The following is an 11,947-nucleotide window of genomic DNA, read 5'->3' on the forward strand; positions in this document are numbered from 1 at the left end:
AATACAAAGTAGGGCAGTGCGAGAAAATTGCGTTTGTTTGGCGATAAAATGCAAAGGGCCCCAGTGTTCCCCGCAGCAGGGGAAGGTGCACCCGAAAAAAAAATAATGGGGGATTGATCTGCGAGTGCAGCATTGCTGCGGTCATCTCCGTGCCTGCGGTACACTCGGTGCCTGTCCCCTTTTTGACGAAAGTTGAACAGGAATAGCCCCCGGCCCCGCCTGTCCCCTGCTCCCGCCTGTGTCCGGTTGGCCTTGACCATGGGGAAGGGATCATCCTGGGGACGCACCACGAGAAGGGAGCGTTCACCTTCTGGTCCTACGCCATCGGGCTGCCCCTGCCCAGCAGCGCCATCCTCAGCTGGAAGTTCTGCCACGTCCTGCACAAGGTCCTGCGCGACGGCCACCCCAACGTGAGTGTCCCCTCCGAAACGTCCCTCCCGCGTCGCTGGCAGGCGGGAATTTTTGGCTTTTGCCAATGTCCCTCTGCGCAGAGGCTGTGTTTGCTTCCCTGCCCCGGCCGCCTTTCCCGGGCCGTGGGGTTTGATACCCCGCGCCTTTGAAACCTCCCTGGGCAAAGCCCCCGCCTCTGGTTGCCATTGAAGGGCTTGAACTTCTCCCAAAGGTGGAGTGGCGTAAGGGGCCGGATCCATCCCCTTCCCCAGCTTCAGGGCAGGCAGGCAGGCGCTCACCCAGCTCCGTGCCGGCCCCACCGTGCCGCATCCCTTCCGTTTTTGTCCCCAGGTCCTCCAGGACTGCCAGAGGTACCGCAGCAACATCCGAGAGACGGGGGACCTGTGGGTGAGTGGGGCGAAGCGGGAGGTTGTGCCTTCCCGGAGGCTTTGGGGTGGGTGCTGAAAGGGCATCGTGGGCACGGGGAGGGCAAAGCACCACCTGAAATAACGCATCGCCTCCGACCGGGCGATGGTTACACGCGTGGCGAAGGGCAGGAGGGCGAGAGCCGTAGGGCTGGCGTGGGTTCACCAGCATGCGTGGGCTCTGCCAGATCCGGTCACGTCGCTGCGGATTCGCCATGTTTCCCCACGTGTCTCTGGCAGGGCCATTTGCACGACAGATACGGGCAGCTGGTGAGCATCTACACGCGGCTCCTCCTCACCAAGATCTCCTTCCATGCCAAGGTGAGAGACTCTGTCCCCGCCACACCCTGCCGTGCCGGCGTACGGGGCTTTGCCGGGGGTTGTGTCGCATCAGCAAAAATATTACCAACAACTGCTGGGTTTTTTTTTTCCTTTTACAAAGCATCCTGAGTTCCCCCCAGGCCTCGAAGTGTCGGATGAGGTGCTGGAAAAGACCGCAGGGACGGACGTGAACAACATGTGAGTGTCCTGGCAGGAGCGAAGCAACCGGTGCACGGTCACCGGCTCGGTGCTGCCCGGCTGGCAGCATCCCGCTAACGAAACAGCTCCTGTTCGGGGCGGCCATTGGTGTTTTATAAATTGGTCAGGTGCTCGATTCCTCCTGCACTCGCAGAGTGGTGAGGAGCGCGAATGCAGGGAGCAAACCCACCAAATTCTTGTCAATCTGCGCCCTTCGCTGGCGCGGGCACCTGCCGTGAACAGGAGCAGCAGGAGCAAGGATGTCTCTGCCACTGCGTGACAGGGTTTTGGTTTTTTTGGCAGCTTCCAACTGACGGTCGAGCTGTTCGACTACCTGGACTGTGAGCTGAGGCTTTCGGAGTCAGGTGAGGAGGCGGCAGGTCCCTCCCGCTCGCCCCAGGGCTCTTGAGCCATGAGTTGGCTCTTTGGTGTGAATGGAGTTCCACCTTGGGAGGCTGAGCTCGGAGGCTCAGGTCCTTCCTCCTCCTCCCATGAGATTTCTGAGGTCATTTCTCAGCTGGATTCCCCTGTGGATGCTGTTGTAGGAAAATATTTAAGGAATGTGGCTGGTTTTAGCCCACCTAAGCAACGCAGAGTGTTGTTTTCAGAGTGGTGCTCCTCTGAAATGTGTTTTTATTTCTTTTTGGTACAACCATGTTAATCATACGCTTTACTCAAATCCTTTCTATGCCCCTGAGGCAGAGGATGGGGCTGTACCTCTTTCTAAATACTCATTTCCCCTTGTTGAAGTACCTCTGGGGAGGGCTGAAGGCCCCTGCCCATGTTTGCTTCTCTCACCTGCTCCAGAAATTTTTAGATGGCTTAAATACGTGGCGGTTTCTTCCTCCGTTGTGAGTCAGGAACACGGAGCTGCCCTGGAAAACAGGGCACAGCAGGAGAGACCATGTTCCCAGCTCCCGTCAGCCTTCCGCTTCCCCTCCTGACCCAGTTATAACAGAGAATTTATATTTATAAATACTTTAAAGCTGAACAGGGGAGAAGCCGGGGTGGATATGCTGGCTGGATTCCTGCCAAGGGAAGGGATCCGTTTCCGAGCCGGGGCAGGCGAGGCTGCGGTGCCTGCAGGCCTGTCCCCTGCCCTGGGATCCTCTCCCAGCTCCATGCAGGATTAAATAGAGCGGAGCGAGACCCCTTGCCTTCCCCAGCTGCATCGTGCAGTGGCAGCTCCTGAGGGCAGCCATCCTGCCTTTGCATCGTTCCGGGGTTAAATCCCTCCTTTTTGGGGTTGGGGTATTGGGAGCAGAGCTGAGCACCCCGTCCCTCTGCCACCACACATCCTTTTGGGTGTTTTTCTTGCACAGAGAGGGGTTGTTCCCAGCTGAGTGGGACAGGACGGGCAGCAGCCCCGGCGTTTGCCCCGTGTCCTGGCAAAGCCACGTCCGTCGTGGTTAACGATCAAACCGAGTCGCCCGGAGCAGGACGGCTCTGCAAACACAGCGCCGGCGCCTCACTGCGCTCAACCCTTCAGTTTTCAGGCAGCTCAACACCTCGATGGCGATCTCGCAGATGTCGGCGGTGCAGTGCCGCCTGGCCCCCCTCATCCAGGTCATCCAGGACTGCAGCCACCTCTACCACTATGCCGTCAAGTTAATGTTCAAGCTGCACTCCTGTGAGTCCCTGGGGACGTGCCCTGCACTGGTCTTTTCCCGGGTCGGGCTGTTGGCTGGACTTGGGACTCAAACTTGCGTGGATGGAGGCATCCGTCACCATGTTCCCGTATCCCGCCCGGGTTCTAAGGACCCGCTCCATCCCACGTAGACATCCCAGATGGAGGAATTAGAAGGATTTGTCCTTGATTAATTGAAACTGATGTGCCTTGGCCCGCCAGCCCCCTGCATGGGATTGCTGGGCAGCGCGGTGTCAGGGGCCTCGCGCGGGTATTTCGGGGTTCCCGCACCCGCCTCTCTCTGCGCCGCGTCCCTGGTCCCTATGCCAGGGATGGGGACACCCCAATCCCGTCCTGACCCCTCGCATCCTGCTCCCACCTGGCCTTTATCCCGCTGACTTTTGCAGCCGGACGGATCCGGGCGCATGTGAATAGATTTGCAGCCCCGGATCAGTCACGGCTGTCCCCCGCCATCGCCGCAGGTCTGCCAGCCGACACGCTGCAGGGCCACCGAGACCGTTTCCACGAGCAGTTTCGCAGGTAACCAGGGGCCGAGGTGGGGCGGTGGGGTCCCCTCCCTCCTGCCAAGCTCCCTCCCCACCTCCCCTACAAGCGGTTTTTCTTTCCCCCTTCTCCAGCCTGAAAAACTTCTTTAAGAAAGCATCCGACATGCTGTATTTCAAGCGGCTCATCCAGATCCCTCGGCTGCCAGAGGTACAGAAGGATTTCGGCATGTGGTGCTTGTGTGTGTTCAGGGTGCACGGGGGTGTCCCTACGGATGGGTTTGGGGTCTGGGGACACCACAGAGGGACCCTCCGGCACATCTCGGCAGCACAGGGATGGTTGCCTCCCTTCCCTCGGCCGTCTGCCTGCGGTGGTTCCCAAAACCCCTTGGCAATGCCACCACGACTTCTTGTCCCTGCAGAGCCCCCCAAACTTCTTGCGGGCATCTGCGCTGGCCGAGCATGTGAAGCCGGTGGTCGTCATCCCCGAGGAAGCCCCCGAGGATGAGGAGCCAGAGAACCTCATCGAGATCAGCACGGCTTCCACCACGGAGCCGCAGGTGGGAGCACGGGGATGGGGTGGGGACCCTGCGACGGTGGGGACAGGCATCCGCAGCCTGGCTCAGCTCGGCACCTTCTGTCTTCCCCAGGTCACCTCGGATGTATTCGAGCAAACCTTCGGGCCACCCAATGGCATTCGGGACGACAGGTATGGGTGTCCATGGTGGCAGACGGGGGAGGCCACTGCTGTTTGAGACCAACCTGCCTCTCTCTGCAGGGATGCGCAGATTGAGAGCCTGAAGAAGGAGGTGGACATGCTCCGAGCAGAGATGGAGAAGATTAAACTGGAGGTAAAGCCCAGCTGGGGAGCAGCCGGTGCGGGAGAGTGGGGTGTTTTTTGGTGCTGTAGTGTGGAAACCCCGACAGGATGCAGCAGGAGTGGGGTCCTGGCACCCAGCGCTGTGCTTCGGGGCCTCTCCCGGTGCCAGGACTTGACTCCTGATGTAGATGGGGTGGGGGACACGAGACCTGTCTCTTACTGTCACGACCTCCTGCTTGCAGCAGGGACAGAGCGGCTGCAGGGGCCGAGGGGAGAGCTTCCCTGTGCATCTCGCAGCTGCTTTCCCCGACTCGCAGCCGGGCGCCTGGATAGGGATGTTGGGGAGGGCAGAGTTGTTGCTGGCGTGGGTGCAGGTCAGTGCCCGCGTGCCTGACGGTGTCCCGCAGGCGCAGCGGTACATCACGCAGCTCAAGGCGCAGGTGAACAGCCTGGAGGGCGAAGTGGAGGAGCAGCGCAAGCAGAAGCAGAAGGCGCTGGTGGACAATGAGCAGCTGCGGGACGAGCTGGAGAAGCTGCAGAGGGTGAAGCAGGACAGCGACAGGTCCCAGCGGCTCTGCGCCGAAGCGGAAAGTAGGTGCCCTACAGCACCCGTCGGCTGCAGGACACCCGTGCCGCGGTTGCTGATGCTTTCTCGCCCTGTGCAGAGAAAGCCAGTGCCACAGAGATCCGCTACACGAAGCTGAAGGAGAAGCACAGCGAGCTCATCAACACGCACGCTGAGCTCCTGAGGAAGGGAACGCTGCCGTCTGCCAGGCAGGGACCGACCGTGGCCTTCGTCCCTCTGCCACTGCCAGTGTGGCTCACGTGTGCCCCAGCCCCACCCCGTATCGGTCCCATCGTCCTGCACCCAGGGACCTTTGCGCGCTGGGCCGGGGCCACCCCTTCAATTCATGGCCACTGGCAGGCAGCATTTTGGGTGCCATGAGAAAGGCATCTTGGAGGTATCCCCTGAGCCAGAATTTGGTCAGAACAAGCCCGGCGATGGCGAGGGTCTCCCCGCCGAACGCCCGCTAAGCCTCATGTCCCCACGCAGAACGCCGACACTGCCAAGCAGCTGACGGTCACGCAGCAGAGCCAGGAGGAGGTGGCCCGTGTCAAGGAGCAGCTGGCGTTTCAGGTGGAGCAGGTCAAGCGAGAGGCCGAGATGAAGGTGAGCCGGCACAGCCCCGGATCCTTCCGTGCCGTGGGGCTTCGTCGCTCGGCAGAGCCCTTCCCAGCCCAGGAAACACAGCGGCTGCGCAGAGTTTGGGTGCAAGGGGTAGGGGTGGTTGCTGATGTCGGTCCCTGATCCGGGAAGGAGTTCCCTTGGCTCCTCAGGAAGGCGTTATTTAATGCATGCCTCATTCCCTCCTGCCCAAATCTGCCTTTTCGTCCCCCAAGAAAATGCCACATGCAAATTGATGGGTTTGGGTGCTGTTGTTCTCCGGGGCCTGAGCTGGGGTCTGCTCCCAAAATTCCTGCCCGGGGGAAAGGAGCCCTTTCAGGATACCACCCCCAAGACCCTGAAAACCCCTCCTGCAAAACGCGGCCGGATTCATTCCCGCCATCCTGGCTGTGTGCCGGTGCTGAGCGGGGCTGGAGCGCGTTTGCAGCGCCTGAGCCCTGGCACGGGCGTGCGGTTGCAGCTGGAGGACCAGAGCGTGCAGATGGAGCAGCTGCGGCAGGAGCTGGACGCCCGGCGGGACGAGCTGGACCAGGCGCAGCGCTCGCTCAGCCACGCCAAGCAGGTACGAGGCCGAGGGCGCAGGGTGCACCCAAATTCTCATCACAAATCCCTGCCGTGCAAGATGGCACATCTGCCACCACTGCCAAGCCAGCAGCCCAGGGAGCCATCATGGTGATGAATGTGGGTCCACCCCATCGGTGTCACGAGCTGCGCATGTCCTCAGCTCTCCCCTGCATAAGCATTGGGCTCGCGACATGGTGACAGGTGGGTGACGGGGGTCTCCTCGCCCCACGGGCAGGCAGGTGCGGAGCTCAATGCCCAAGTGGAGGCCCTGCATGCCGAGAAGGAGGTGCTGAGGCGGTCGGTGAGCGAGAAGGAGTGCGAGCTGCTCTCCACGCGTGGCCTCATTGAGGAGAAGGAGCTGCAGCTGAGCCAGGAGGCAGACAAGGCCACGAGGGAGATCCGCGAGCTACAGGGCAGGCTCCTGGAGAAGGTACGGTGCTGTGTGGAGAGCCCACTGCCCCTCTGCTTGCTGGGGTGAGACCTGTTCGGGGGTGCTGACCAGTCGCGGGGCTCAGCCAAGCCATTGCCGATGTAGCCGGTGGGATGTGACTTGCACCAGCAATGATGGGATGCTTAGGTCTAGTCCTGCAAAGGGGCTCTCGAGGGGTATGCTGGTGGTGGGGCCACGGTGATAGGGGTCCTGTGTCCCAGTTGTGCCACTCACCCATTCCTTCCACCCCGCAGAGCAACCAGGAGCAGAATCTGCAGCAGAAGCTGCTGGATGAGCAGTTCGGCATCCTGCAGGAGACGGTGCGGGAGGCGGAGGACATCCTCCGTGACGCGGTGGCCAAGCTGGACGACCCGCTGCATGTCCGCTGCACCAGCTCCCCAGGCATGTCCTGCTTGACCACGGGGGCTGCAACCCACAGCCTCTTCTCTCTCTGAGACACGTCATGTTGTATCTCAGCTCTCTCCAGGCATCTTTTCCCACCAAATGTCTCACCCAAAGAGATTGGGGTCTGACTTCCCAGTGCTAAATTTTTAGCTCTGATCTCAGCACTGTTTTGCTTTAATGACTCAGATTTTAGTGCTGCTCCCCAGCCGGGGCTGCGAGGACCCAAGCCATCTTGGCTTCCACTCAGTGGTGCCCTGTGAAGTCGGCACTCACGCTCATTCGGACACTCGGCAGCCTGACTGCACTAACAAACCTAAATTCATTGCAGATTACCTGCTCAGCCGGGCACAGGCAGCGCTGGAGTCCACGGATGCCCTGGAGAACGGACACGCGCAGTACGTGGCCTCCATGGCAGGTACCTGGGGCCGGGGACCGGTGGCATTGTTTGCATCTTGCTTTTATACATCTAGCAGCCCCCAGCTGCTTCGGGGCCATCGGCAAGCGTGCAATGCCCTGGTGATGGAGGGACACGGTGGGTGGAGTTGGTGGGTTCCCATGTGCTCATTCAAGGAGCAACCTGCAAGCTGAAGGGGTCAATACTGACGTCTCCAAGCTCTTGTACCGATCCTTGAGTGCCTTCAAGGGTGGGCTGCAGCCCCCAGGCCATGGCAAGTTGTGCCCTGGGCTGGCAGCACCTGACCACATCCGCTTGCCGGCAGATGCTGCAGGGCTGGTGGGAGCTCTGGCCCTCTTCGCGCACCTGACGGCCGACACCATCGTGAACGGCAGTGCCACGTCCCACCTGGCTCCCACTGACCATGCTGACCGTGAGTGCCGTGCATGGACGCAGTGGGTGTTGGGGGTGGGTTTTTCTTGTGGGGTGCTTTTTTGGGATGGCTGTGCTAAAGCCCCCTCCAGCAGGGGCTGGATATGGAGCAGATCTTCCCCAGAGACCGTGTGGTGCCCCCAACTCCTCGTGCTCCCCTTCCCAACATTCGCTCCCTTCTGGTGCACCTTCTGGGGCCAGGAACATCGCTTTGCTCCTGCACACTGATTTATGCTCTTCTGCAAGAAATTTGCTGGATTCTGCCAATGCTCGGCATCATCTCCGCAGCCGAGGGGAGGAGAAAGAGAAGGGTGGCAGGGCTGGGATGGAGGGACCCCTTGCCCAGCGAGGGGCCTGGCACCAACCCATCCTCTCCCCAGGGCTTATGGAGACGTGCCGGGACTGTGGGCAGCGGAGCCTGGACTACTTGGGCGAGCTGAAGGACAAGCAGACGCTGGGGCACGCCGAGCTGGGGGACGTGCGGCGGGCGCTGCGGGGGGTCCTGCAGCTGGCCCAGGTAGGAGGTGGAGCCCAGAGCACCCACCTTCCTGCCCACAGCTGGCAGGGTGGGTTATTTACTGGCGTTGATATTTCCTAAAGGAAAAATCAAAGCAGGCAGTTAACAGAGAAGTATATTGCCCCCATTTGTCAAGGAAGGATGTTTGCTCGCAGCCTTCTGGTTGCACCTTAATGGACAGCTTTTTTTTAAAAAAAATGTTTTTAAAAATCAAACCATGCCTTTCCCCATTGTCCAAAGCTGAAAGCAGAGACGCTGGGTTGGAGTGAGCACTTTGAGATGGCTTGTCCCCCCATACCCACAGGTTCTGGTGCTTTCCTTGAGCCATCTCAGCTTCTGAGTGCCGAGACCCTTCCTGGTGTGGTGCACAGTCACCCTCAGATCAGCTGAAGTCTTTCAGCGCAATATTCCCTGCTGAATAAAAACTTCCCAACTTTCAGATAGTTCTTCTCCTGAAACCCCCCCTTAGTTTTCCATTAAATCGCTGTTAATTCAAAGGCTGTCAGCTCTCCAGAGCCCTCTGGAGCCCTACCCTACCAAAACTGCTCCTGTGATCGACTTTTGTCCCCTTGATTTGGGGACAAAATTTCCTACCTCTGTGTCATGTTTGCTGCAAGTTGGTGGCGCATGTCCCTTCATCCTTGTGGTCTGCAGAACGCTCCTCCTGCAGCTTTATTTATTTGGGGGTGGGGAAAGGAGTCGGATACCTTGGTTTGGTGTTATTCCTTAGAAATATTCCCTTTTCTCTCTCTCTGCCTAAAAACTTCCTGGCGGCTGCTGCCTCCTCCGGCAGGAGCTGAGGCCCAAGAGCTTAGACATCAAGCAAGAAGAGCTGGGGGACATGGTTGAGAAGGAGATGGCCTCCACCTCAGAGGCGATTGAGGATGCTGTCAGGCGGATAGAGGTGAGACGAAGCTGCAGGACAGGCCATTATTGGTGCCTTGGGGCACCGAAGTGTCCACCTCTCCTCCACCCCGCTTGCCCTTGCAGCAACATGGCATCCAACCCTTCGTCTTGTGTTTCCCTCCAGGAGATGATGAGCCAGGCCAGAAACAAGAGCTCCGGTGTTAAGCTTGAAGTGAACGAGCGGTGAGTTTTGAGGGGCGGCATGCGACAGCCGCTCTGTTCTGTGCCCATACCCTGCTGGGCTGTGCTCTGCCCCGAAGCCCCACGTGCAACCCAGGGCTGCATCGTCCTGATGCTGAGCACAGAATTCTCTTTAGAAGGATGCACCTTCGTCTTGTACATCTAAGCCAATTGTTCGCAGCTGCTTTGTGGGCTGCTTAGAAGTAACCTGCAGGCTGGCTGGTCTCCAAAAAACATCCATTTTCTAGCTGAGGCCAAAGCCTGCTTCCCTGGACGTGGCATCAGAGGATGCTGAACACTTTTTTTGTTGTTTCCAAAATGAACTCCTGCACGGACCTAATGAAGGTCAGTACTGCAGAAACCTATCATCTGGGGTGTCAAAGACTGCACAAAACTTCCCACCATCAATAGCATTCATCCTTCTCTGTAAAACCCACATCAAACACCAAAACCAGTTTTTCTTCATTCCAGGCTATTCGACTTCTTGTAACAACATCTACGAACTTACAGAAGGAGATAGTAGAAAGTGGCCGGGTAAGTCCTCCCCTACACTCGCCTCTGCACCAACATGCAATACAGGAGAATTTCCCACAATTTGCAGAAACACCTGCTGAATTTTGTGCTTTCTCCTGTTAGTGGTACTCTGACAGTCTCGCTCACTGGAGATGGGCTGCTCAGCCCTGTGCTCTCCGCACACATCACTGTCACCTTTGCAAAGCCGTGTCCATCTAAAGACGATGGCCCAAACTTGTGTTTTAAACCCAGCCCAAATTTGCAGGCTTGGGGCTCCAAAGTTAGTTTTCTTAGTATGTATTTAAGTGGCCCGAAGGGCACAGAAATGCTGCCAATCCCTCGATTTATGGCTTTATATATGAATTCATATATTGCTATATTTTATATGGATATTTTTTATGGATTTATGAATGTATATATGTTGTATATTAGAAACAAGTTATTACAGGCCATAATATTCTCATGACAACAGGGGGCAGCAACAACTCAGGAGTTTTACGCCAAGAACTCGCGCTGGACTGAAGGGCTGATCTCGGCCTCCAAGGCAGTGGGCTGGGGAGCCACGCAGCTCGTGTAGGTACCCCGGGACCTCTCCTTGGCCGCTGAAGGAGGCTCCCCTCCGGGCACGGCTCCGCGTGCTGTGCCCAGGGCCGGCCCGTGCTTCTCCATCACCTGACAACCCAAACTGTCCCGCTGCTGAGTCTGCACAGAGCATGATTGCTAATTCCTGGTAGAGCATCGTAGCCCGTGTTGGACCACACGGTCACTGAAATAGGGACTGCCAGCTCCTCCCTGCTTGCAAAATGTTAAAGTTGCCGCAATCAAGCACTCCCGTGTCCTGGTTGCTGCTCAGATGGTCGTGGATGGGGTGGTTGGGATTGGGGCAGGGTATCCCCATGCGGGTGCAGGAAGTGTGGGGGCTTTTTGGCATAAAGCTTTGAAAAATCTCATCCACGTCTTTACAGAAACACAATTCTGTCTCCTCAAAGGAGACATTTTATACCTGTCCAGAACTTCTGGATCTGGGCTTTGAGTTGTTTGCTTTGTAAATGAGCTTTAAATAATTACAGACAAAGCTGCTTGTTCAAAGTCTGATGCTGATTTCTAAGGGTATAGCAGGAGTAAATAAGCTGCATTTGCTTCGTAGTGCACAGCGAGTATCTCTAATACGATCTCCCTTCTGATCCCTAATGCAGGGAGTCAGCAGACAGAGTTGTCCTGCACACGGGCAAATATGAAGAACTGATTGTCTGCTCCCATGAAATCGCTGCCAGCACGGCCCAGCTGGTGGCTGCCTCCAAGGTGAGTGTCCCAGCAGGACCGTCTGCGCGCAGCTTGTCAAGCTTTAACTCATTTTGTTCCCATGGTTTTGTCCGACGGATGCTTTTGGGCAGCGGCGCGTGGCCATCCTGTCTGCCCGCCCTGCAGCCCCTTCCCGGAGCAGGGAGGAAGGGGAGCTCTTACTATTTTCAAATCAGTCTGTGATTTTGATCTGCACGGTTCACCTGCGTTAATATTCCCATACGTAGCAGGGCTTGCCTTAGAAATGAAGATCTGTAAAACCTCCCGTCTTCCTCCTGCCAAGCTGATTATGTAAAGAAAATGTTAATAACTAAGAAGAAACCCCAAATAAGCGACTGCAGGAACCAGCACTGAGAATGAGGGATTTTGGTCCTTGCCACCGTTCCTGTTGGTGTGGGCGAGAGCGATGGGTAGAGGTTTCAATGAGCAAACGGTTGAGGGGAGGAGGACCCATACTGCTTTTTACAGCAGATGGTTTTAAAATTAAGAGTATGGCTAAAAAAAAAATAGTCTGTCTTAACTGATGCTACTTATCTGCGTGTGCTTGGCTCTGGTGGGAGCAGAGCTGGTTTGGTATCCTGGGCCTGAAGGGCCTTGCAGGGGTCACCTTGTCTGGCTGTGATGGGACCATCAAGAATAAACGTGTCCATCTGTCCATCCGTCCTTTCCACCCCCAGATTTTCATGCCCAGGGACCGTCCTGACACGGTTTGCTCTGTGTCTCTGCTCTAACGCAGAACATGGCTGCCTGGGGGCTACGCCAAGCTGGCGAGCATGCGTGTGGGGCTGCTGTGGCGGGGGGCAGCAGACACGCCCCCGCCCCTTTTCGGGGGGA

The 11,947-nt window shown here is 57.7% G+C and overlaps 1 protein-coding gene across 1 annotated transcript in view; it reads left to right on the top strand.

Annotated features, from left to right (window-relative positions):
* Nucleotides 1-267: 267 nt before the first annotated feature.
* HIP1R (huntingtin interacting protein 1 related) overlaps nucleotides 268-11,947 on the top strand; it is a gene marked incomplete at its 5' end in the record, with an annotated part of 12,689 nt that continues 1,009 nt past the window's right edge. The window contains 26 exons of the mRNA XM_010297246.1: nucleotides 268-410; nucleotides 742-798; nucleotides 1,056-1,136; nucleotides 1,258-1,334; nucleotides 1,638-1,699; nucleotides 2,824-2,964; nucleotides 3,444-3,501; nucleotides 3,600-3,675; nucleotides 3,887-4,024; nucleotides 4,115-4,173; nucleotides 4,243-4,315; nucleotides 4,692-4,875; nucleotides 4,950-5,036; nucleotides 5,337-5,455; nucleotides 5,931-6,032; nucleotides 6,270-6,464; nucleotides 6,719-6,866; nucleotides 7,198-7,284; nucleotides 7,589-7,696; nucleotides 8,076-8,212; nucleotides 9,006-9,116; nucleotides 9,243-9,301; nucleotides 9,480-9,501; nucleotides 9,770-9,832; nucleotides 10,284-10,384; nucleotides 11,008-11,113. Coding sequence (XP_010295548.1) covers nucleotides 268-410; nucleotides 742-798; nucleotides 1,056-1,136; nucleotides 1,258-1,334; nucleotides 1,638-1,699; nucleotides 2,824-2,964; nucleotides 3,444-3,501; nucleotides 3,600-3,675; nucleotides 3,887-4,024; nucleotides 4,115-4,173; nucleotides 4,243-4,315; nucleotides 4,692-4,875; nucleotides 4,950-5,036; nucleotides 5,337-5,455; nucleotides 5,931-6,032; nucleotides 6,270-6,464; nucleotides 6,719-6,866; nucleotides 7,198-7,284; nucleotides 7,589-7,696; nucleotides 8,076-8,212; nucleotides 9,006-9,116; nucleotides 9,243-9,301; nucleotides 9,480-9,501; nucleotides 9,770-9,832; nucleotides 10,284-10,384; nucleotides 11,008-11,113 — 2,594 coding nt within the window. The remainder of the gene's footprint in view (nucleotides 411-741; nucleotides 799-1,055; nucleotides 1,137-1,257; nucleotides 1,335-1,637; nucleotides 1,700-2,823; nucleotides 2,965-3,443; nucleotides 3,502-3,599; nucleotides 3,676-3,886; nucleotides 4,025-4,114; nucleotides 4,174-4,242; nucleotides 4,316-4,691; nucleotides 4,876-4,949; nucleotides 5,037-5,336; nucleotides 5,456-5,930; nucleotides 6,033-6,269; nucleotides 6,465-6,718; nucleotides 6,867-7,197; nucleotides 7,285-7,588; nucleotides 7,697-8,075; nucleotides 8,213-9,005; nucleotides 9,117-9,242; nucleotides 9,302-9,479; nucleotides 9,502-9,769; nucleotides 9,833-10,283; nucleotides 10,385-11,007; nucleotides 11,114-11,947) is intronic.

This window comes from Phaethon lepturus, unplaced genomic scaffold (assembly GCF_000687285.1).
Source record: "Phaethon lepturus isolate BGI_N335 unplaced genomic scaffold, ASM68728v1 scaffold17601, whole genome shotgun sequence".
Lineage (NCBI taxonomy): Eukaryota > Metazoa > Chordata > Aves > Phaethontiformes > Phaethontidae > Phaethon > Phaethon lepturus.